Genomic DNA, 25,343 nt, shown 5'->3' with positions numbered 1-25,343 from the left:
GTGTGGGTGTATCACACAATAACTTCCTCTGACCTGCTGGCCTCCGCAGTGAGGCTGTGGTTTAAGTAGCCTAACCACAAGATGGAAAAAAACAAACCAAACAAAGGTAATATTTCCATACAGGATGAATGCCATCTCACACACAGATGTCTGATTAATAAATGTATCACCGTTTTGTATGATGTATGACACTAATGAATAGGGCAACTCAACAATGTGTACGTGTAACGTTCGTACTGTACACACACTATTGTCGCTGAATTTGCTGTTTCTCGTGCTCCTGCAGTAGATGTTGTGTTGACTGGCTCACAGCGTGAAGAGCTACACAGCCACAGTGGCGAGAGGCTTAGCTCAGATTTAAGAGAATGAATTTTCATGATTTACAACCCTTCTGTAAGAGCTCTCACTGTATTGATTTTTATAACTCTAGGGGTGAAGCTTGATAAAATGTTACTTTCATTTCATGGGTGGAAGTAGAAAAGACAGAAGGATTCTTGTGGAGGAAAAGAGGAGACTACAGCTATTACACCTGCGGGGAGGCTGAGCACTGAGGGCTTTTCTGTCGCAGCAAACCACACACACCACCCCCACACTTTGATCCAGCTACTCAGATCAAGACTTGAACCTGCAACCCCAAGTCCTTCTGTGGTTTGAACCATGATAAAACTGCCATAACTCTGAACAATTTCCCTTTATGAATCATTCCTTGATGCTAAATAGCATCAAGAATAAGCTGAAATAATGCTCTATATACTATGACTTACTGTAAGATAGTTTTGTGTAGCAATGTAAGACAAAAATGTCACACACACACTGAAAAATAAAGATGACCCTTTTCTCCTTGATGCCAAATCTGTCTCAATGGAGGCACCGTCATGTAGGTGCCAGGTCTTCACTGAAAACCGAAGCAAATTGGATAAATTTTCCACCCAGAATTCATGTTCCCACAGATCTAAACGTTGTGGAATGTCCTGTGGCAAAAAATGACAAAGACAGCCCAGAGTATTCAACTTTTCAGTAATTTCAGTAAATAAAAAGTGAGGACAAAAACTGGAAGAAAATACAAATGAGCTACTGATAATGCAGTGGGGTATTTTTTTAAACAAACTGTGGTATTTTTCTTCTGATAATTGCTAATTTTACTTCTTTAAAATAATATTTTTAAAAAGTCCTTAAAATGTCTTTTGAAAAAGAAGAAAAAAAAACTCAGAGTAGTGCAGTCTCATCTGATGCTACGTGTGTTACCCTGAGTGACACCAATCCACAAGACTAAACTCCCACATGGAAAGAACAAGCTCATCTAGACGGCTGAGTACATACACACCTAAACTGTGATAACATAACAGTCACAAATTAGCTAGCCAATAGACCTGTTAATGCACGGTCGGCATGAGCTTGCCGGTGACACACTTCCTGTTTATGTTTGGATACCGAGTTCTTGAGGACTACTTGTTGCTTTATGAGCCCTCATCCCTCCACTGCTCATTTGCACTGCTCTTGAGGCAACAAGCACAAGTATGCCATTTCTATTTGCACGGTGCTTGACATTTACACACTGGGAAAGCAATTAGGCCAGAACTAGGGTCATTAATACTGTGAACAGGCTCGACGTGTTTGGTTTGCTCTGAGAGCTACTGCAATATGTATTCACAGAGAGATGACAATGATGCCATCTGCATTTTTACATGATAACATATCCTCTGTGGATCTCACAGAGGAACAAAGATGAAAATGTGAATTCCCAGTTCGTTGTGCCTACTCCGCCTCTGTTTCTCTTTTATTCTGCTGCTCGGTGGTATAAACGGGCAGGCGCCAATGAAAACACGCTCAATAAAAATGTGACTTTGTTTATCACTAGTGGCCCGAATCTGAGTAATATAAAGGCCCACTCTATGAGCATGCATTTTTTTCAAGCTGTTTCAAAGGAAAACAAGAGAATACAGGCAACAGCACTGGAATCAAGGAGGTTCATAGCACTTCTCATGAATAAATGTTGCTGGTGGCTGAAGCCAATTCAAGGTAAAAGAGGCAGGTAGGACTTCTTAAGAACTTCTTAAAATTATTTAACTATTAGACGCGTGAACTGAAAGGGCCAGGTTGCTGAAGTTATGGGAAACCTAATAAAACAAAACAAATACACATGGCAGTGCATGTGTTTGCTGGGCAACAGTGGCACTGGGGTGCATGGTGGTTACTGCTTACTGTGGAAGAACATCAGACGTAGTACCTAACAAATCATGACTGCTACCAAAAATTGTGTTTAGTTGTCAGCATCATAGTTTCTCCGGATTACTTACATATGTGTAAGAAAGCAAACGTGAGCATCTCCAGAAGTGTCATCATGGTGAATTATCTGCACACCTGCTCACTTATTGTTGTTGCCGTTTCATAAAATAATCAGATGGTCTTTCATTTGTAGCCACAGACTTAAGTAACAGTCCTCTGCATTTGATATAAGGCTTTCATTGTCTGTTTTGTTGGATGATGTGGTTTTGTGTTGCTCAAAATGGTGCATGCTTTTAGCAGAAGGAGCAACAGACAAATGGGGGCAACAAGCAGCAGTTGTCTGCATGCAACACTGATTATATTGACCACAGCAGGGCTTTCCCTGCCAAACACACCTCAGAGTTTCCTCTCTGCTTTTTTTCTCTCCAAACTGCTCTTCTCCCAACCGGTCGAAGCACTATTTATATTCTTTCCAGTCTCCTGTGTTCTCATTATCTGTCAACAGCACATAATTTATAGCCATCTCTGCAACATCCTTGCCATGCCAACTAACCACTGTCTCTGTGTTTTTGACCACTCCATTTTAATAGAGATGTAAGGATTATCCCAGATGGATGAGGGAGATTCAGCGTAAGCTCTAGCTGGCAGATCGATAGTTGGCTGATGGCCACCATGGTAGAAAGTCAGCCCACTCCGGGAGGAGAAATACAGCTGAAACATTCTACTATAAAGACACATATAAACAACTTCAAAGATGCTGAAAAACCATTTCCGGGACGCTCACAGAGCCTCGTGCAGGCTCCCAGAGCAACCTGCGTGCACATTTGTGTAACTATGGGTTGTACAGTAAAACCCTGGCCGGTTGAGGAAAGGACACTGTGAAGCACTGGGGTGGGGAAAGAATCCAATGGGAAAAGCTATGTGAAATGGAGCCGTTTAACATGCAGATCAGATTCATCGATACAAAGCATGTACGGCAGCAACAGTTTCTACTATCCCATGAAATTTGGCTGGAAAGGCTCTGCCAATACTGTAACAAGGGATCAAAGTAAAAACATCTGATTTAAATTTAAAAGCCTCCCAGGTTAATGGTGATTATTTGGTCCAAGAGTGTTAAAAGACCTTCTTGATCCATTATATATTTCCTGATATTCCTCCCATCATATGCAGTCACTGCTCTACAATACTGCATATCATAAATACAGTTTGTGTCTTGCAAATCAGTGAAACAGCTGCACTTGACAACTCTTCATTGCTTTAAATAAACAGGTGAATAAGAGAGTGATTGAGGAACATGGGGCGATGTGACAGTAATAGACCCTAAGCCGCTGACCTGGCAAGAAACAGAGGACAAATCAGCTGTGTTGTGTATTTATGAGTAACTGTTAAGAGAGGCATCATCCTCACAGGTAAAGCCAGACACACAATTGGGGTGGGGCTCTGTGTTTTATGGTGGGTAACTCACTGCTGTGATGCAAAACTCGTTTTTCCCCTGGCAAAACCCGAAAACACCCATACTGAACTGACATAATTCTGCAAAGGAGGATGGTGGCTAAATAAAAACATTAAGCCAATGTACGTTTTCTGACCTGTAAGATTCTATAACAAGTCAAGAGTGCACATCCATTAGAAAGCCATTAATATCATTATTAAATGGCTGAAGGACTGGTCAGTCTATTCTTAGCTCCTCTTGGCCCCGACCAGCAGTTCACCAGTTCGGCTTTGACGCCTACCTCCGACCTTGTTGTTCATTAGTGCATGAAGCTGCTCTCCTTCCAGCCCTTGTGACCGCCACCCTTCCTGACACTGACACTGCATTAAAGGCAGAAGCTTTGGAAATAATGAGGCTCCCTCCACCTCAACTCTGAGCTTGAAACTCCTCTTGAGGCAAAATCATCTCAGTAATTACCATGGGCACCAGAAATCTGTGGGAATGTGAAAATATTCTAGTCAGCACCCTGCTCTGCTATTTTCCTGTTAGACCACTGAGCTTTTTATGTGTGTCAGTAGATTTGCTCAAGTAAAGACATAAATGGGAACTTTTTTTACAAGCTTAGTTTATGACCAGTTAATATTTATGTATGTTTTAATCTCTAAACAATGACGCAAGAGACTTTCTCAAAACTTCCAAGCAAACAGTGACTCTTCCTCACATTTGTGACAAGTCTGCAATTAACATAACGTTGACTGACCTGTCACTTATGCCTGATTTCCCACCAGTCATGCTGCTGTGGTATGTCAAGGTGATGAAAAAGGAATCGCTTTCCCTGTCAAAGTAGTTATTGCATTTTTTTTTAATTGAATTATGTGAGTTTTATCTAAATTATCAAAGTGAGACTATGTAAGTGTTTCACATCTAAATGCCAGAGGATTCCTTTGCATTAAAAGAACATGGGACGCCCCTCACGCCCCACCTTCATTGTTTATCCTTCCATAAAACAACACTGTGAGAGAGAGAGAGAGAGATCATTTTCATTCATGGCAGGTTTCCAATCAGCACCAATAAAACATGTTCTCACGGAGCCATCTGTTGGGCACTGACGCTGCATGTAGCATAAACACACATCTACACACACTCACATACACACATGTGCTTGTATGCACATGGTGTCTTGTAAAAAGGTGTTACAGTTCTGCTGATCTTCATGTATTTATAATTATGCCCTTCATATGTACATATGATATGTATACATATGTACGTATTGTAAACACATAACTAGAATAGCTCTTGTCATCATTTGTTCTGTTCTCTTTCTTTCAGTCTTGACGGTGAAGAACAATGCAGTGATTACATTGAAATAAAGTGCTTTTTACATTTATGCTGTCACAGGCCTACGCTTTCAGCAGTGTCAAATATTCGACCTGCAGCATTTAGTCGGTTAACTGATCTTTGGATTTGTCACTGTTGGTCAGACAAAAGAAGACATCTGAAGACATCCCCTAGGGCCATGGGACTTTATAACAGCCATTTTTTTTGTACTATTTTCTGACATTGTACGGACAAAATGAAATTAATGTAGATATGCACATATGTCAAATTAATCTTTTTTTTTTTAAATATCCTAATCCTATGATCTCACACTGAAAGGTTGTTTTAACATCAGGTGGAACTGAACTCTCAATCAATGAAATGCCATGCCTTTGCAAGACACATGAAGATGAAGGCAAGGCAGCAAAGGGCATCCATGGGAGGGTGTTCCTAATAGGGAGAACACACGACGGCAGATTTAGAAAACTGGCCTAAGAGGTTGGAAGATGAATAAGAATGTTGGCAGGAAAATCTCAAATATCCAAACACGAGGGACTCCTGGCCTGAGCGTTCTCAAAGGATTCTCTTGGTTTCACACCACCGACTCCTGAATAAGCTGCTCCTCTGTATTCTTTCCTACACATAGCAGCCCTCCACTTTGATTTTCATACTGATGCAAACTGAGAGAGCCTTCACATCAAGTTCCTTAGAGCTTTTGTACATTCGGAATTGGGTATTACAGGAAACAGATGCCCTCAGTCTCGGGTGTTCGTACGGCTGATGATGCAGCCTCTAACAAGTGAGGCTAAAGCCACTGCACTGCTCCAGATTGGCCCTCTCAAGGATTTCATTTCTAAAAGGACCAATCAAGTGATATGGCAAGTCAATTTGACAATCATGAAAGGTAGCACTAACAAGTGCAGGCTCCTGATAAAGAAAGCCTGCAGTGAGAGACTCCAGTGAAGTGAGGGAATGGCGAACTAGCTCCAAAGAAAACCAGCCAACCATGAAATGCCCAACCTTTACACTTGAGAGATGGTAGGAGACTGTATTAGCAGAACAGAGAAACGACAACAAACTCAGCACGAGGAAGTTGCATTCCATTTCATCATGTGGAACAAAACTATACAATCCAAGACTTCCTTGTTTGCTTTTAGGGATTTAATATCATAGTCCCTGCAGAATAATTAAGGTTTTCATGTTTCATCTCGTTTGAAATAGTCTGTTTTTTGTATAAAGGGTTCTATTACAGTTATCTAGAGACTACCATAAGTCGTGTTGTTGCTAGCTTCTACAACAAGCTGGGAGAATTCCTCTCCTCTTATTACATTTCACAAGAAATGCCTGATGCAGGGACCAGCCCGGAGGAGAAATTAGCCGGGAGTTTATTGGCTCAGATACAAAAGGAGCAGATTGAAAAGGGGTGAGATGATTGAACTCTCCTTTATTCCATGGTGTGTCCTTTGTGCCAGGCTGCACAGTCACTTTGATGCTATCTCTGTCATTTGAGCCGCACGCTGCGCCTTGGGTGCCTCACACAAAAGAATATGATGCACTACCAGAGACCCTGAATGGGCTTTCCATCTATTTTCTGAAAGAGTGGGACTCTCCTTTTGATTCACCTCATCTGTTATAAAATTGAGTGTCAGTCATTATCAAAGTACGTCATCACAGTAAAAGCCTCTGTAATATATTTAATATTGTGAAAGAATACAACTGACCAAGTGAATTCCAGTTAATAAAAAATTATCTGGCTTTTGGGAAACAATTCTATGTTGAAGAAGAGTATTCTTTTATGAAGAAAAAAAACAGGTTGTTTTTTGCAGAATTTCCGTATACTCTGATTTGATATAACCTTCAAAGTAGATTCTGAAAATGTGAGTGCGCTATAATCAAATACCATTAATGGGTAGAAAAGGTTGACTGTCAGATCCTCACTTGCAAAGGAACAGAGTGATAATGGGAGGATTGGTTGTACCTTGCTTGCAGAGGAGCATATCAAGAGGCAAGAGGAAGGGGGTGGAGGAGATGGAGGAGGATGAAGAACATCTTACAAGGCCGCCATTATGGGAGTAATTCACACACTAAGGAGCAAAAAGAGACCTTTGAGTGGGCGGCTGGATAGTTGAGGTTTGATCAGAACCTCCATTAGCACAGAAATAAGCTGCAAATGGAGCAGGGAAGCTGTGTGAAGAGCGGAGCAAGGCAAACTGTGCTGAAAGAACACGGTGCTCCGACCGGGCTCAGTGAGACCCACTTCACAGTACTTCCGCATGGACTAAACATGACCAGAGGCTAGTGGAAAAATAACATAAACACTTGATGATAAAAGACTCTGATGTAACGTAATCACAGTTACAAACACCGCTGCAGAAGGGGTTTAGCTTGAATGCCAATTAGCAGCATTTATCAGCTATAAAGCAGGTCTGGCAATCAACACTTAGATGCAAGTTTTCACAGTAGCAATTGTCAGCTTACTACGGAGACGGCAAATCATCGGTGATCAGCTTGCAGGCGTCAAAAACACCACAATTACTGAATGTGACAAGTGGAGTAGCATGGAAAATCATGAGAGCATATGACAAACACAGACAAATCTGTGTGGACAAAAAAGAACAACAATCACACGTTCAACAGATATAGACGCAACAGAGATATGAAAGGTCAGCAACAGGCAGTGGGGTTGATAAACACCGCTAATTGGTGTGTAACATAATTTAACTTAGCTGTGTGCTAGTTTTTTTAAAATACTAAGTCAGTTACCTACTTATTGTGAAATTATTATTTTCTCTACCCCCTACAACATTTTTGTACAATGCACACAGTAAATTATAGTTTAATCTGAGATTTATGTGGACAGATTTATGATTTATACACTTTACACATTAAGATATGTACTGAGCAATGATAATAATACAGACATCAGTTCTGCATTAGTTCTGTGAAGGAAGCACTGAAACACAAACAGATTTTCTATGTCATGTATATGTATTATAAACTATATTACTCTATATTCTTCTGCTTTTTTTGGTCTTTCTAAATTTTATCCTTATTCTGTATTTGCAGTTTTGTAAGTTTGAATGTTTGTCTAAATGTTGGATTTCTGTTTTTGCTTTTATGGTCCTGTGTACACTAGGCACCAATGCAAAGGAGAGTTAAGTGTTCTCATTGGATGACTCTGTATTAATAAAGGTCGAATTAATTGAATGAATAAATAAATAAATATCTTCTTGATAACAGTATCTCTATATATAAAAGTTGGCAATTACGAATGAAAATCAACTTAACACAGTGCTACATTTCTGAAACCAGATGTGTTGGAGTGTGTAGCTGCAAAGGAAAAAGGATTGTGTGTATTCAAATTGTACAATTACGTCTTGTGTGTTATGCAGAATAGTGTACCCATAGTATATATTAATTCATAATCCCCACGATGCAATTCTTTCACAAAATCCATAGGATTCTAGGTCAATCTTCCTTGACTGAGTATAATTTCATGGCTTAAGTCAAGCAGTGATTAAGTATTAGAGAATTCCACTGGAATACCGGTGCATTGTACAGTAGGAAAAGCAGGCACTCTAAACCTCCAAGGTAATGAATGAAGAATAAGATGGCAATTCCTGCTCTGCACTCTGAGGATTAGGAACATGAGGACAGCAGAGGGAAGAAGAGACAGTGATTCTGATGGATACTCCTGTCTGGGAGAGGAACACTACTCCCAATGTTCTCCCTGCTGATTGATCTGAATGACTGGGAGAGGACAGCGAGGGGGAGTGAGACTAGGAGCACTATCTGTGCTTGGAGAGGTCTTATCACCCCCTTGGCTGTCTGGCCTGCAGAAGCCTAGTTTATTTTGAAGAGATGTAGTCAATAACAGTGGGTGATTGCATATTGTGGTGAAAAAGAATGGCTGCTCCTTAGATGCTCTAACTCTGATCAAAAACAGCTCTGCATTTCACTTACTTTCAGGTTAGGGTTTACATTATGCACACATGTGTCATAGCATCACATCACTTATGTGCTGACAGCACACATCTAATTCACTTTTACTGACTGAACAGACCAAAAGATTTATACTTTGTAATAGACTCTGTAATAGCACAGCAGCAGATCCCCTGTGAGAGAGCAAAATGTGTGTTCATATGGAATGAACACTCTGGGAGCATTTTACCCTGATGAATACAAATCTGTATGCATGAATTTCTGCTTTCTGGGATCCCTGTCATTCACTGAAATGCAACTATCCTCAACTAACACGTTCAGGTTCAGGTTCAGGTATTTGAAGTGTCTCTCTTGATGTGAAAACTGATCAGTTAACCACATGTATCTACATCTATATATCTGAATTGCTCCCTTTATAAAGAAAAATCATTTTTACACATAGTGCAGATATAAAACATATTTGGTATAATGATTTATAGTTGTGTAATATAGGTCTTTGTATGCACAGCGGCACAGAAATGTCCTCTTCTTTTAAACATAATCAAGTACATTTCCAAGACATGCTCAGATATTCTCACAACAGCATGAAGCGGTGTGCTTACTGATGTGTACAGGTGGCCTTCCCCGTTCATGGCGATGTATAACCCCGTCTTCACAGACTGAATGGCGACAACTCTGAGGCCCACAGGAATAAGGTTGAACAAAGCTGAAAAACACACATTTGAACAGGCAAACACACATACATAAAAACAATCAAGCATCGTTATCACGACAGACCTAACCATTAAGTGAGCATTAAATACACTGAAAATAACACTATGGTGTAATTCATCATCCAAATGCAAGCTGCCTATCATTAATGCTTCACAAAGCATAGATAATACAATTGCTAGCTGTTGCATTTAGGTAATCTCTGAAGATGAATTGCGGCATGGCTGGTGAACGTGACTAGCCTAGCATAGCCTGGGCCACCCAGAGCTACCTCAGAAGTGGCTGTAATTGGGGCCACCACTGGTGCATGGCAGATTTAATAGCCCTTTTGTTGTTGTAGCAGACTCCTTGGGTCTGGTAGGTAATGGCTATCATTTGTACCAGTGAGAAACAACAGGACTGGCCTGGCTGTGAGATTAAGTTTATGTTTATGGACAACTTAAATGGAATGTAATGACCTCTGCTGACCCTCTAAGTAATCTGTATTGGCAGGTTTGGAGCCTGGGGAAAGGCTAAGAGAAATATTTTATGACTATTGTTTTTTTGGTAGCTTCAGACCAGTTTCAAAAGTGTAAAATTTAATGTGGAGACATCTTTAAGTTTTAAATGATATGATATATCCTTTGTGCACACTACATGTAATCCCACTGTTTCAATAAATCCCTTAAGCCTATCAGATGCGACATGTGCCACGTCTCCTCACACTGACAGGACTAAAGTGACACAATGTAGAGTGTCAGACCAGCGTTAGCACCAAGCACAGGAATCAAATTAACCACCTAGCCTGAAGCACTAGAGGAGCAGTGCCAGAACAAGCTAATAATACCTTTTTCTCCCTGTTAAGCCTTCTGTTTCCTGGTCCACTTTCCCTCTCAGTGTGGAGGACAAATCTGTGTGATTCTATAGCTGCAATTTAAGAAGACATTTTTGCCCCAGACGATGAAAAATGAGGGGAAGCATTGGCCTTAAGATTAGAGAAACTGACTGCAGAGTTGCTGGTTCATTTCCTGCACCTGAAGAATAAATCTAGACCAGGACGTGAGCAAAACACTAAACCTTTCCAACTGTTACAGTGGATTATGTGTGTGTGTGTGTGTGTGTTTGTGAAGCAATATATAACTGGAAAAAACCCCCCACAAACTTTGTGCTCAAGTAACCTGTATAATTATGTTTTTAAATAATAAGAGTTTGAAATTCTTATATCCTCAACAGAAGGTCAACAGAAGCTGCCAGGATACTCACAGGAATTACTGCTGTCATCCTTGGTCCCATCAAGAGAGCCATCGGGATTCATTTGCAAGTAGTATCCCTGCCTGCAATATAACCTGGTCACTATACCCTTGAGCTGGGGATCTGTAGGAGAGAGAAAGAGAGAGAGAGCAGAGGGGAACGTTAGAGATTTACAAAATGATGAAACGCTTGTTACAAGCCTTGCTGCAGCAAACTAAATAACTTTCAAGAAAGCAAGCATATGATTAAATATAGCAGGTATATTATAAAGTAATATGTTGTTTTCTAGTTCAGCTCTGTTTCTCAAAACAGTACTGAACTATTTTAAAGTACTTTCTGACTCCTGTGTATGTTCACAGGCAAATCCCACAGCCAACTTCCTGGGCACATAAGCCCTGCCATGCTCAGAGATAGGCCATCCAATAATAGGCAGCAGAATTAATCTGCGCTCGCCTGACTCCCATAATGAACCCAACAGCACCCTCTCTGGGTTCTTAGTGTGTAGGATGTGAGAGTGTCTGTGCTCAGTCCCGTCTAGCTGACCCAACAGGGGAATTAGCCACATATCTACTGTAAATAAATCACTGCTGCGGTTAAATTGCCCAGCGCCACTACAGCTCAACCAGTCATGCTGCAATTTAATTGGCACTTTGTGGGTTTGTAATAACGGGAGGAAAAGTGAGAGTGAAAATGCAAAAAGTAAAGGAGCAGGAGACTGAAAAGGATATATTTTAATAAACCTGCATGCAATGGCACATTGGGATGTCTCTGGAAAAATATTGCTTGTGCTCAAGCCGTGCAACAATATTTCTTCATATGGGAGCATGTGTGCGTGGACAACCACTGGGGTCATATACCATCAACATTAGTCTTATCGTGGAGACAGCTATCACACCAGATTTCATTCTAAGAAAGCCCTGGGGAGGTGAACAATCAACTTCACCTGAGCCTAAACTGTGCTCCTTGAAAATGTGTGTGTGTGTCAAAGACAGAGAGAGAGGGAGAGGGAGAGAGAGAGAGAGAGAAACAGAAAAAGAAGGAGAGAGAGGAGATAGAGAGAGAGCATGCCCACAGAGGAAAACTCAAGAGGTCTTGCTGAGGGCAGAGAGAGGGTTTTTTTTTTCTATTGGTGTATTGCTCTAGGCAGTCCCTTCTGAAATGGCTCTGTTAGGTGATGGCATTAGGTAGCTCTGAGACCTTTCCCTGCTGCCTGAAAAGAGGGAGAAAACGCCTCTCTCCTGGTGTATCCGAACAATACCTCCATAACAGCATTCAGCAGCACTGCTTTGTTGTCTCACCAGAACAATGAAAAGGTGGCCAAAGCAGAATCTGACTGTTAAGAGTGCCTCAGCTACTCATCGAGCAGGCAGGACAGGATGGTGACAGTATCTGTCTGGTTTACAGTAATACTCAGCACAGTCAAAACTGTTGCAGCTATTCAGCAAGAGACAGATATCACCGTGTAGACATCGCCCTTTCTCTGTTTGCTGGGTTTGATATGTGACAAACCTATGCTGGAAATAACTTCCTAACTATCAAATGAACACTTTACTTTGTGAACATAATACAACAGGCATCCTTTTAATGTCCTGACTTACAATTGTATGTTGTATGGAAAGCACAGTTCTGTCAGTAAAAAAAAAAAAAAAAAGATGAAATGTTAGTCATGAAAAAAAATCTCATGAAAAGTCAAAATCTTGACATGATCGTGATGATGATTATCTTTTCATCAATCTTTTTCTTTAACAGGTGAAAATTGGTTTCCATTGTTGAGTCAATAAAATGCCTGAAAACAGTGAAAAATGCCCATCACAAGTTTCCTGAGCCTAATCTGCCAACTTCAAATGTCTTGTTTTAGTCAAACTGACGCCCAAAAGATATTCAGTTTAGAATGGCATAAAACAAAGACGTGAGCAGGTTTCACATTAGAGAAGCTGGAACCAATAACTGATAAATGGCTTGAACTGTTGGCAATTAACCAGCCTGTTTGCAACACTGAAACACTTCTGGAAAAATTCTGCTTGTGCTTCAACCGCACAATTTTTTCTTAATTTTTCTTTGGTTGATTAATCGATCAATCTACTAATTGTTTCAGCACTTCTGTACTTCTTACATTAGACACACAGACACTGTGCTGCATCGAAGACACAGTTCAAACGCACTGCAGCCTGTATTGTATAACTGTAGCACTCTCAACCTCTTTCTTTTCATTATTACTTTGTGTTCCAGTCACTGCCACTGCAAACAGCACCACAATATCATAACAATGGATACGGCTGATTTCATTCACTAATTATACTTTCAAAAAAAAAAAAAAAAACACACGCGCCCATAAGCATCCAGTGATCAGACACCATACAGTATAACCTCCACACCACACCCATATTACCTACAATCTAGTGACGGTGGAGATGGGTGGGTTTTCATACAGCAGCGAGACACACTCACAAAGTCAAAAAAAACGCCCATGCGTACAAACACAAGCATTGCACGCGCATTTTTCATATGGATTTTTAATGAGTGCACAATTCCCTTGAGCAAATACTGTTGTGTGGACGCACAAAGTCGGCTAACCTGCGATCGATTAATGACTTTGATCAGCAGCATTTAAACAATGTGGGGGAGTGAGATTGATTCTGAAGACAGATCAGTGGGAGGCAATCTGTAATAATTAAAACTGCATAACTGGTTGCTGGCTATGTGAATGCTCTGTCTTTGTGTGTGTGTTTGTGTGGAGGTGAACTTGGCTCCTCCATTGTGCTATAAATCATGTGATGTTGGCTGTGTTCCCTTGGGCGAGCCAGCCACTATATCTCACACACACACACACACACACACACACACACACACACACACACACGGATTTCCCCTCCAGTTTCAAGCTTCAGTATTTCTGAGCTGCAGCCACAGTGAGATGAAAATCTGTAGAATTTCAGCTAATTTCTCAAAATTGGAAAAAAAAAATCATAAAGCAATGGGAAAATGTGTGAGATTAGTCCGTATAATTTACGATCGTTGACGTATAATCCTATCCTGAGGTGTGTCTGGATAAATATGTCTAGAATTCAATCACATTCTTAAACACCAGGGGCATTATTTATGACTGACAGTTTAACATCAGACAGTCATGTATGCCAGTGCATACATTATTTTGACATAACGGGTTTTGCAATTTTTACAAACCTGGCAACCCTTAAATACAACACATGCTGAAGGTCAAACTTGGTCAGTAGATGAAACGTCTCAGACTGATGTAATTTCTTCTCTTACAACACAAGTAAGTGAGGAAATTTATAAAATCAGAATGAGAACTGGAGAAAGACAATGAGAAAGGCAGCACAGAAATGTTGTATGCAAAGATATAGAGGAAAGGCTCTGTGTTTCTTTAGAATGACACAGCATTTTCAGTTCTGTGAGACAAGCCTGATATGGTGAATGGTCTCTTTAAAATCCAGAACTGCTTTGAAACGGTCTCTGTGGAATTCCCTAAGTTGAGTAGGTCTTTGACTCGTCTTTCTTTTGTTACTCTTTGTCTTTTAGTCTCTCTGCTCTCCCTTTCTTTCTCCTTGTTTATCTGAATATTCTCCTTTCATACACACAGTGAAACAACAGTGCTGTTTATCACCGAGGAGTATCCAGCCTCCACTGCAGTTGGACTTTCCCAGTCGCACTGGTATTAGTTTTTACAACAGAGGCACTGTATGTTTCTACATGCCACTTCTTTGTTTCTAGGGAAACAGAGTGGTGGTTTGGCAGCAGCAGGGGGTTTCCTTGGGAAACAATAAGAATCAGATCCGTAAGATCTCAAAACATGTTGTTCAGCAGCCGAAGTCCTCTCTGCATATAAATTGAACTGTCAAAAAAAAAAGAGTTTTTTTTTCTTCTTTTAAAGCGGCCCTAAAGCTCCCTCATTCCCTTCCTGTCTTATTTTCTGTTGTGCCATTCCTCTGTCTGTGTGTGTGTGTGCATAAGACACATGTTCTGCTCAGTGCAAAGCAAACAGAGCACAGAGGACACACACGGGCACAGCTGCAGCAGCAGTTGTAGACTGCTGTCAGCCCTGCCCTGCTTGACCCACTTTGGATGTTTCTGGAATGGGAGAAGGGCTTTTCCTGCCTGCAAAGGAAAAACCCCTGTAAGGTGTTTCTGTTGTCATGGAAAAGCAGATCAAGCAAAGGAAACCTACAGCACCCACACCTCTTCCCCCATTTCTCTTACATCAACAACATCTCTGACATGTCAACAATAACTCATCTGATATAGACAGCTCTGAAAGCTGACTGATGGTGCACTGCTGTGTCCTGTCAACGTGCTCTTGAATAAACAGCTGCGGCGCAGCTAAGCTCAAATGGGTTTCTAGATCATGTACGCTAATCTAGTGGGCTGATCTATGTAACATGATCTAATGATCTATGGATCTAACCAAGATAATTAGAGCCACGGCAGTGAGATTGTGGGCTGGCCCAAGCTGGTTGTGCCCCCAGCTCACTTACTGGTTTTGAGTGTAATAGGATTTACAACTCACATCTAATCCCTTAAAAAAAAAAAAAAAGAAAGAAATCAGTGTGATCACTTGCTCTGGATCTGCTATCAAAACGCGTGGATGATTTAAAATTAAAGATATGACAGAGTAAACACAAAGTGTTCCCAGCATATTCCCTCAAGTGTTGGAGGAGGACAGGAAACCACATCTGTGCCACAGCAGACGACACTTCCAAATTCTGAGTTGTTTATCTAGGTCTATGGACTCTCTGTTTTTTTTTATTTTTTTTTATTAGCCTGTTATAATAACATCACCTCGGAAATAAAATGAGATAGAATGAAGATGGGGGTTGTTAGTATTGACTGGTGATAGTTATGGTAACTGTTTGAATTTGACCCAAATCCTCTGGCTGAAAAACACAATTTATGTCAGTGTCAATCAATGCAGACCATAAGAATAGCTAATCTAGAGCCTCGCTCAGAAGATCGATACTCAAAGCCAAAGGGAATACTGGTGTTAGAGTACATTTCAGACACCTGCACTCCCTCATCCTGACAGATCTCAGTGGGAATCTGAATGTGACTTCAATATATAATCATAGTCATGTTGGTTAGAAAGCAGCTCGGCCCTCTGCAGGCTCAGCTGTCACAGGGAAGCCCAACGTCTTTCTTGCCTGGGAAAAATGAAGACAACTGTGGACGTCTGCCTGCGTAGCATATATGACCGTTTGGGCATTCTGTGTTATGTATTCAAAAACATATATGGATATATAATTGTATATATACACATAAGCCCTTCTGGGGTCCAGTATTAAATTAAGCTGCATGCTCTTGTGATAATACAGTGAATAAGGGAGTAAGAGAGAGAAAAGTGTGTGATAGACGGAGGAGGGAAACAGTGGTATGTGCAGTATTTCCCAAGCACCCCCCTGACAGCAAAGTCTGATATCACTTGGTAAAGATTTTCCTAACTCTCACGTGAGGCTGACAGTAATGAAGTATATTCCCATCAGGCCTTTAATCACAAATAGCTCAGTGAAATGGCCGTTGTAGGTGTGATGCTGTCAAGTCATTTCAGGGTTGCCAGTGCAGGCGGACGTGACCTCCACTTGACTGTCTGACTACCGGATTTATCTGTGCCATATCATATGCTTTTACATCCAAGGAATACTAAAAATAAATAAATAAATAAATAAAAATAAAAAACCCATTCTATTTACATGTTCAGACATTAATTCCCTGACCAAATGACAACATCATCTGTCCACATCTCTGATCTGCGGGAGGCTTCTTGACTCTAGCGATTTCAAATGAAAAGATAAATATGCCACAAGGCAACTCAGAGGTGACAGAGGAGGACAGACAATTAGACACACAAACACTGGGACAGCCACAAACACACACACAGTTCTGAACACATGCACACAGTGGGCAGAAACAGAAACAACAGCCTGGGGGACAGCCGATTTTAACCTGCCATTCTGATGCACCCTGACCCTTGTCCAGATGTGTCCTCCGTGTGCTATTATATAGATCCTGTTTTATCAAAGCCATTTTAATCCATGTAATCACTGAGGGCTGGTGAAGGGGACATTTCATAGTGGTTTTCCTGTTGCAATATGAACACAGACAGAGGATGAGAGAGACTCAGTGATCAAAATGGCTCTCTTTGTGAACAAGATGAAAGACTAAAAACACTGTTTCTAAGTACTTTGCTAAAACACAGGATGTTTGTAATCTTAGTTTCCCATAAAACTATTAATACTTAAGGGTGTTTAATCAGCTGGAGTTTTGGTAGTCCTGATGCAACAGGTCTGATACCTGATGATTCCAAGAGGAGCATACAGCCACCTTCACTATTCGCTAACGAGAGGAAATAATTAAAGTAATTTCTTCCTAAATTAATTATCCTACTTCATTTTTGTAAGAAAAATTATGCGTGCACGAAATAATTGTTGACAGTGCTCTTTGCCAATCCCAGGTTGTCACAGAGTTAAAAAAAAATGTTCATGACATTTCCATAAGTGGAACGAATATCAGCTGGAGCAATAGGAGGCCGGTGGTGGCCCCCGAATTCGTAAAAAAAAATTATCCGAGAAAACATTATGTTTGAAAGACGTAACCTCCATTCCGCGGGAGCTGTTGACCTTTTTTGCTTGCATATCAATGTGTTTCATTTCTGGTGCTTTTAAATAGCGAGTACTTCAGCGAATCGTGTATGTGCTTCATAACGATCAGGCCCTTTTCAGAATCGCCGAGGTGACAGCTCGGTAAACCTGTCTAAACCACTTGGTACAACTCGTCAGGAGCCTGTCAGATACCTGGGACTGCATGTAAATCAGAGGCAGGTTTGTTATTTTCCAAATACCTGGCTAATAAAAAAAAAAAAAAAAAAAAAAAAAAAAAAAACACAACAGAATGCAAACTCCCACTCATTTTAACTTTTTATAGGCAGAGAAGAAATTAGGAAACTGTAATCAGTAATAAAGAGTATCACTCTTTTCATTATTACCTTGTGTCCTTTAACCACATAGGTGGAAATGTAATTATGATACTTAAAGGCCTGATTAAGCTATCAACCAGTGGCTGACTGTATGCACATGTTTACACTGAATGCCCAGTGCTCAACGCCTACAAAGGCGGCACCTTGCACACTAAAGTTCCCAGACCTTGTCTCCGTAGTCTCCGCTTCCTGAGGCCGAAGATGCGCACTTTAGAGAAGATGTCGACCAGGTTCCCATTGCAGAGCCCCTTGTTCTTGTTGGGGCTCTTTCTCCGTCGGTTGGTCGAGGGCCGGTCTAAGTGCTGCTCCCGTGCCTGTCTCTTCTGTCTGATCAGCCCACTCGCGATAGCAGCAGCCATGGCTCAAAATGTCACAACTGCTCAGGTCCAGTCTGCACACGGAGCACAGACTACACAAACAGCCGCCTCTCAGAGCTCGCAGCCCGGGTCACAGTCCCATTGTGGCGGCTAAGTGATCCGTTCCGTGATGTCAAATGTCAATTTTTTAAAAAAAATATATATTTTCTTTTTTAGCAGCTGGCTTTCTTGTCTGTCCAAACACTACATGATAATTGTGATATGAAAAGAGCTGTCATCGTTACTCGAAAAATTCTTGTACATGATGGAAAAATTAGATCAGTTCATGCGTAATTCCATACATGCATCAATAACCATAGTCCCGATGAGGAGCTACGCCAAACTCACGCGGACCGAGCATTCAGAGGATTACTCATACCTGCACAGTGATGTTTTTGTTCATTGTGTGTGACATGTTCAGTAGCATCGTCTCCTTAAATGTCCAACACCGGCTGCGGCGTCCTCGCAGCACATTCACCCACTCTTTCCTGCTTTCACCCTGCGTTTTCTCCTCCTTCCTCTGCCAGACGAGGTGGCTCTGTCAGAAGTCGCTGTTTGGGTAGCGGCGGTGGACGCCTGTGCATGTGCGCCGCCAGCAGTCAAGCAAATACGGGCACCTCCTACAGAGATCACCACCCGAGTGAAGGCAGAGCAGCCCGGGCGAAACGAACTCCAAGTTTGCAAGAAGCAATCCGCGTCAGGGGAGCCTGCGATGACTGATCACCAGCCACACGTTTGCAGATGCAAAGAAATACGCAGCCGTGTATTTAGAAATGGATTCAGCAGCCTAAATTAACACGAAGTTGCACTCAAACTACCTGCCGATCCGCCGGATAATGTTCTCAAAACATGTTTTCTTCTCTGTATTCCACAATCACAACACAGGCGGGTGGGCGCGATGGGAACCAGGGAGAAAAAAAACATAACCAAAGCTGTTCTGAGTCCTGTGGAGATGACGTCTGCATTGTGTGACAAGCTGCATACAAATATATAAACTTAACCCCCCGCGGCGATCAGCACACAGTTCGATCCAGTGGATTTTCAGCTGCGGGGCGTATGGCGGATCAGTGCGTAAAGGGCTGAAGGAAAGAGAGAGTAACGGCACTGATACACAGCCGATGGGAAGTGATGGTCACTCGCTTCAGTCTATATACCCCAGATCAACATATCCTCCCCATCAACAAGTCCTAACCGCTCGTTAGTGCACGCCTGAGTGAAGAGGATGCCCCCCTCCACCCACACCCCCACTCCCTCCCACTCGACCACCAAGCCCTTGCTTGAAGGGGAACGAGGAGCAGCTCTGAATGCTGCCATTAGATGAGTAGATTTGATTCTTAAAAGCTTCAGTTTGGGCTCTACGGTACATTTAATGTAAGATTAGACAGCTTAATAACTGGAGTCCACAACAGAAATGATAAATACGAACCTCAGCTGACAGAATGGCATTCGTATAACTGTATTTTCACCTCACTTTCATAATCAAACTTGTACAGTACACAAAAAATAAATTCCGGCACATTATTATAACGCTATGCTCCGTCTCCCCCCAGACGAGAAATACTAGCTGCTGTACATGCTGTGTGCTAAAGACGCACATTCATATTGTTTTAATTGCGAGCCCCTGAGGTTGCGCGCTCCATTTGGCTCTGCGCGCTTTCAGCACCGCGGACAGCGCCGGACAACGATGGCGGGAAATGTGTCGTTCAGTCTCGACATCATCACCTTTGCTTGACAGCCCGCCACAGACTGCAGGGTGTCTTACGTGAACCACGCAGAACTGGAGATCCACTTCATGCTCCCCCCCCCCTCCGCCCGGCACCTTGTTGGCCAATTTAGATGCTGAATTGGACGCGTCGGCACCACACAGTAAGCACCACTGTAAAACAAAAATATTTGGTTCGTTCCCTCGCTCTGGGGGGGGCTGAATATCATCTAAGTCTCAATCACAGGCACAGAAATTAAAACTCAAGAGAGCCATCTGCTGTTTGTGGCTGTAATTAAACATTTGGGATCATCGGGGAGCGCAGCGTTGTATTGCATTACACTGCTCTGATGCTCTGCACGCCAGACGCACCTGTTGACATCCAGCTGCACTGATGTACAAATATAGGATGAGTAGAACTGGCACATGGACAGCAATAAGTATTCATCCGGCATCCATTACAGCAGCGAGCGTGTGAGAACTGATGTCCTTTAAAACCAGAAGAAAAGTAAAATGAACGGCGGCTGAAGAAATACTGTCTATAGAATTAAACTGTACATAGAACATCTTAACAATGACTTGTTAAGAAAATTGTATGTGGGTGGGGTAGATCGGTGGTTAGACGCCTCGTTCTTCGCTCCACTGACTCGTGTTCGTGCCGTGGATGAATACAGAGTTTATGTCCATTAAGGCTGTTCAGAAGCCTCCTGCTCCGCGCTGCTGTAGGAGGCACTGCAGTTAACGCTCCAGCCAGCAGCGGACACTGTCAGCTCAACAATGGTCCCTCACCCACGACCACTCTGAGAGCAGCGCTGTCACAGCCACGGCTCTGAATCGGAGAGGGTTTCTATTTAGCTCACACAGATAATGGCTCTACTTCAATTATGATCACGCAGATTTGGGGATCCTGCATTGCTAGAATGTGCAAGCGCAGCTCACAGGAAACTAAGAGATGATGGAATATTATCCTGCAGGTTTGGCAAATCTAATGTCAGACTTTAAGGGCACATTACACTTTTACAAATTTAACTGTATTTACTAGATAATGATGATATTTAAGCATTCCCAGCATAAAACAGTAAACTAGAAATCATTCATAAAAATCAAAGTTTGGAAAAAGAAAATGACAAGAAAGGAGCAAGAACGAGACCCAATGTGAAAGCCGCTGAAAGCAAAATGTTGTGAAGTTGTATGCAGTGTTATGATCTCATATGCTTTGTTTTCAACCAAGGCATGATTTGGTGCTGGTGTGCTTGATTAGTATGAGTAACCCCATAAATTCTACAAATGGGGCAATACAGCAAAGAACAAACAAAAACTCTGGGCTGGATCCAAGATAGGGATAATACTGGAGAGGAGAGGAGAGGCTTTCCACTGTGGCTTTTACCTTTTCATTCACACTGCATGAGGCTGAATGCATGGACAGTCAGATAATCTTTCTACATATTACACAGACATGCACGAGCAAAAACCTTATCGCAGCATACACTGGAGGAGCAAACAATAATCCAGTCTAATCCACGAGCATGCCTTCCTATCAAACTAAATATAACGCAGGGTGTCAAAAAGCCCATCAAAACCCTGCGAAATATTCATTCATGAAGCAAGACGAGGGCGCAACATACCTACATCTTTTTTCCTCCCACATGTGAACTTATGAGAGTCCATGGCAGTCCCATTCCAAAGCGCTCTAAGCCAAGACCTTTTCCTGTGACTTCTAATGCCCAATTTATACTGCCCCTTCTAGGATCTAACATGGTTATGGTGAACTGACAGTCTGCCCCAAGCTGTTCATTTTAATTTGTGCGCGAATGCTTTAAACACTTCATTCATTCTTTAATTTGGGTCACAGAAACAGGCAGTTAGATGAACCCGTTTGGACGTTTCATCTGAGGCTGGCCACAAATGAAACAGGGGCTAAATGTTGCCTTAGGACACAATTTGGGCGAAATCAGCCAAGAAGATGCATGTGAAATACTGTACATGTCAGCTTGTACCCCTCTACTATCGATACATTCTTTACACAGAATACCAGACACTATAATATCATGCACACCTGACCTATATAAAAAAAACATGGAAACCAAAATGCACGAAGATTTGGTAAAGCGTTTGATGCCACAGCCTCACCCGGCCAGAACATTTTAATCCAATCTCCTCTGAGGAAATTACATTACTGAAAGTTAGATGCCCTGCTGCCGAGGCAAAGCAAATGTCACCCAATGGAACTAGGATAAACAACCCATTTGATTATTGCTATTACTTTGCCTCAGGGCCATGTTCTTTTATCACCCATCCTGATAGGAAAAACAGTCAGTGGGACTCAGCACTTCTCCGGCCCAGTTAAATGAAAGAAGCTTAACTTGCTGGAATCAAATTACACTGCATTATCAAAGACATAGAATTAATTTAATTTGAGATGAGTAATGATTTTTGCTTAGCAGGGATTTATGTCATTTTCTTTTCTCCCTTGTCTTTCTCTTCCGCCCCATGCGTTAGCTGTTTAAGCTTTTATTGCTTCAGTAGATGGACTCATGATATTCGGTGATTAGAGAGCCCGCTCATGGACTGTGTACGGGTCTCATTTGTTTTGATGAGTCTAATAGTCCTAATCAGAGAGCTAAGAAAGATGAGTGCACATCAAGAGCTTGGAAGGGGAGTGAAAATGGAGAGCTTTTGTTAAGTGGGTCCCCCACTAAAGAGTGCATGCTGAGGCCCTGGAGGTGGACGAGGGCCAGGAAGATTAGGGGCCTATAAGATTCCTGTTCTGGGAGCGAACTAAAAATATCTGAGGCAAACCCTGTATTCATTAATAACTGTGTTGTACTGGGCTTTCAGAATACTAGAAAGCCCAATACAACACCACCACTAACCATCACCTCACTGCTGAAACACATAATTGAATTAACACCTCTCTGACGTAAAAAAAAAAACTGCATTAACATTAGCAGTTGTGCTGGATTGCATTAGACTGTACAAATGTAAAATGTGGTGAATAATGAATAAACGAATGATTTCAGATACAGCCTGCGTGACATGAAGACGTAGCATCGGCCTCTCTTGTGCCTATTGCTCCTCATTTGTGAGGGTTTCCTCTGGCTATTTCCTGCCGCAGTTTTGATAACATGCGAGTGAAGGAGTGGATGATTGGGCTTCCCGGAGTGATCACAAGTTAAGCAATCTTCAAGTTTTGCTTTATTGCCAAAAGGATCACTCATGCAACACTGTCAATGAATAATAGATTTGAAAAGGTTAGTAAACAACCCCAGAGAGATTTAGTTCCAAACGAGTGGTGAAGGAGCTGATACATTAAATCTCTGCTCACACACCTTTAAATAGCTGGTTCATCATCTCATGCAGCGCGTCATAAAATCATTTAAATGTACATCACATAATTGCCGCTAGGTGTACTAAATATGTCACCAGAGAATATGTATAGCCATATCACAATATGTCTCTCTGTTGTGAGCGTGATGGAGTGTTGTCCCTCCCTGAGGGATTACATTAGACTAGGCCGGAGGTGTGGAGCCCTCCGACAGAGACATTAATGAAACACAGTGGCTTCATACTGTGAGCACCACTCACAAATAGCTTAGTCCAAGATTAAAAAAAAAAAAAAAAAACTTAGTTAAAGCTTATGTTGCTGAACTCCACACACAGTAAAACAAAATCAACTGCCATGCATGGCCCGTACCCCTGCAAGTCAACAAATCAGCGAAGTGGAGTTGGAGGACGGACCTGTGGGGAGGAATGATTGAAAATAACTGGGGGCCTCATAAAGACATCTTGATTGGACTGCAAGATTCTATGGCGAGAGGGTAATGGAGCAACCTAATTAGGTCTTCTTGACAACTACAACATTAGAAAGAAAGGTCAAGTGGTTAAAAAAAAAAAATTATATATATATATTTTTACATGTCCTTCAACTTATGCACATTTAAATAAAACCTGATTACAGCAAATGGAAGGAGAACAATTGGGCACAAGTGCCTGTGATTTAACACAGCCCTGCGGCTCCTCATCAGAAGTGATTGGATAACTACAGAATAATAGGCCGCATCACAAACAGCTCAGTTATATGATGCGTTATTTGCGGTGAAGCAAACTAAGGGTATTTAAGAACACTAATGAGAGCAAGGAGACAAATATAAAGAGAGAGATACAAATAAAGATGAAAATTACAAGACGGGGGCAGCAAAAGCCAGACATGCAGCAGAGGCACAACACTGTCACAAAAAGAGTCAACATGCTGGTCACACACATCCCCCTCTGCTCTCCCGCTTTCTCTCTTTTTCTATCTGTCACTCTCTCTTTCTCACTCACACACTCACACACACACAGCTCCATCCTTTGATCCTATTTTAAGTCTGCAGCAGTGATGGAATGTGCCTTGTCAGCAGCACTGCAGAGTGAGGTTCCTTGGAGAAGCCCGGGGCAGTGTGGGAGAATATCAATTAGTCCAAACCCCTCTAGAAAGACCTGCTTCCGGAGCTGAAGGCTGACACAGAGTGTGTATAGGTGTGTGAGAGTATGATTTACTGTTTGCTTCTCAGTGAGCGAACGCGTTGGTCCACGGTTGTGTAGGTAAGCAAACACAATATGTGTGCCCACTTGGAAATGCATAGGGTGTATAGCTGTGCACATTAATATTAATAATTTTCTGATGCAGGTGGAAGACCTGGGTGTATTTCGGTGCCGAAAGGCTTAATAGAATGGTAATGAGGGTGATGTCAGGTCAGGCCGAGTTCCAACGGTGAATTCAAAGATGTGATATGGATAGAATCAGGTCAAAAAAATGCTTCTGTGAATGCAAAAAGAATCCATCAGATTATGTCTGCAACACAACCTTGCAGTAGTCAGAGTCAGTACAAGTAAAATTCAAAAGGATGCACATTTGAAGACGATATTCCTGCTAAGCAAAGGGATTTTCTTGTCTCTTCAAATACATAAATGGAGCAGCCACTGACCTTCAGATGTGGTCAGTGCCTTTTTTATCCAATCTGGCTCCCTGTCAAGCTGCAGTCCACAGATGATACCTGATGTTAATGCAGGCATAAGAAGCCCACAGGTCTATCAGAATCCCTGCCTACCTCTGATAGCATTACCACTAATGACAGCTTCTATAGTCAAATTACACACATAATATACACATATACACTAACAGGTCTTCTCCACAGAACAAGCCCAAATCAAATAGCACAAAAGAGGAAGAGAACTTTGGACAGGCCACATAAAGTAGATCTTTCAGAGGAAATATATCCTCATACTTGCAAACACAAACACATGCACAACTATATTTATAGGCAGTAGGAGTTATCTTATCCCTAAACTTTAAGCTTAGTCCATAATACAGACATTATAAAAAAAAAAAAAAAAAAACAATAATGGTTTAAGTTCAGACCTTAAAAGGAATAATTTAAGATTTTGGGAACTAATTTTTTT

General features: G+C 41.7%; 1 protein-coding gene across 4 annotated transcripts in view; it reads right to left on the bottom strand.

The window, feature by feature from the left end:
* fgf14 (fibroblast growth factor 14) overlaps positions 1-25,343 on the bottom strand; it is a 91,772-nt gene that overhangs the window by 16,554 nt on the left and 49,875 nt on the right. For 3 of the 4 annotated variants that reach the window (XR_005895375.1, XM_041057227.1, XM_041057229.1), the window contains exons 2-3: positions 10,871-10,981; positions 9,520-9,623 (exon numbers count right to left, since the gene is read on the bottom strand). Coding sequence is in view for 3 of the 4 variants with exons in the window: in XM_041057227.1 (XP_040913161.1) it covers positions 9,520-9,623; positions 10,871-10,981 (215 nt within the window). In the remaining variant the exon portion in view is untranslated. Of the gene's footprint in view, positions 1-9,519; positions 9,624-10,870; positions 10,982-18,009; positions 18,203-25,343 lie in introns of those variants that run through there. The other variant, XM_041057228.1, reaches the window with a different exon arrangement.

Source organism: Toxotes jaculatrix, chromosome 15, assembly GCF_017976425.1.
Source record: "Toxotes jaculatrix isolate fToxJac2 chromosome 15, fToxJac2.pri, whole genome shotgun sequence".
Lineage (NCBI taxonomy): Eukaryota > Metazoa > Chordata > Actinopteri > Toxotidae > Toxotes > Toxotes jaculatrix.
Note: the sequence above shows the minus strand (reverse complement) of the source record. Positions and strands in the feature narration are given on the sequence as shown.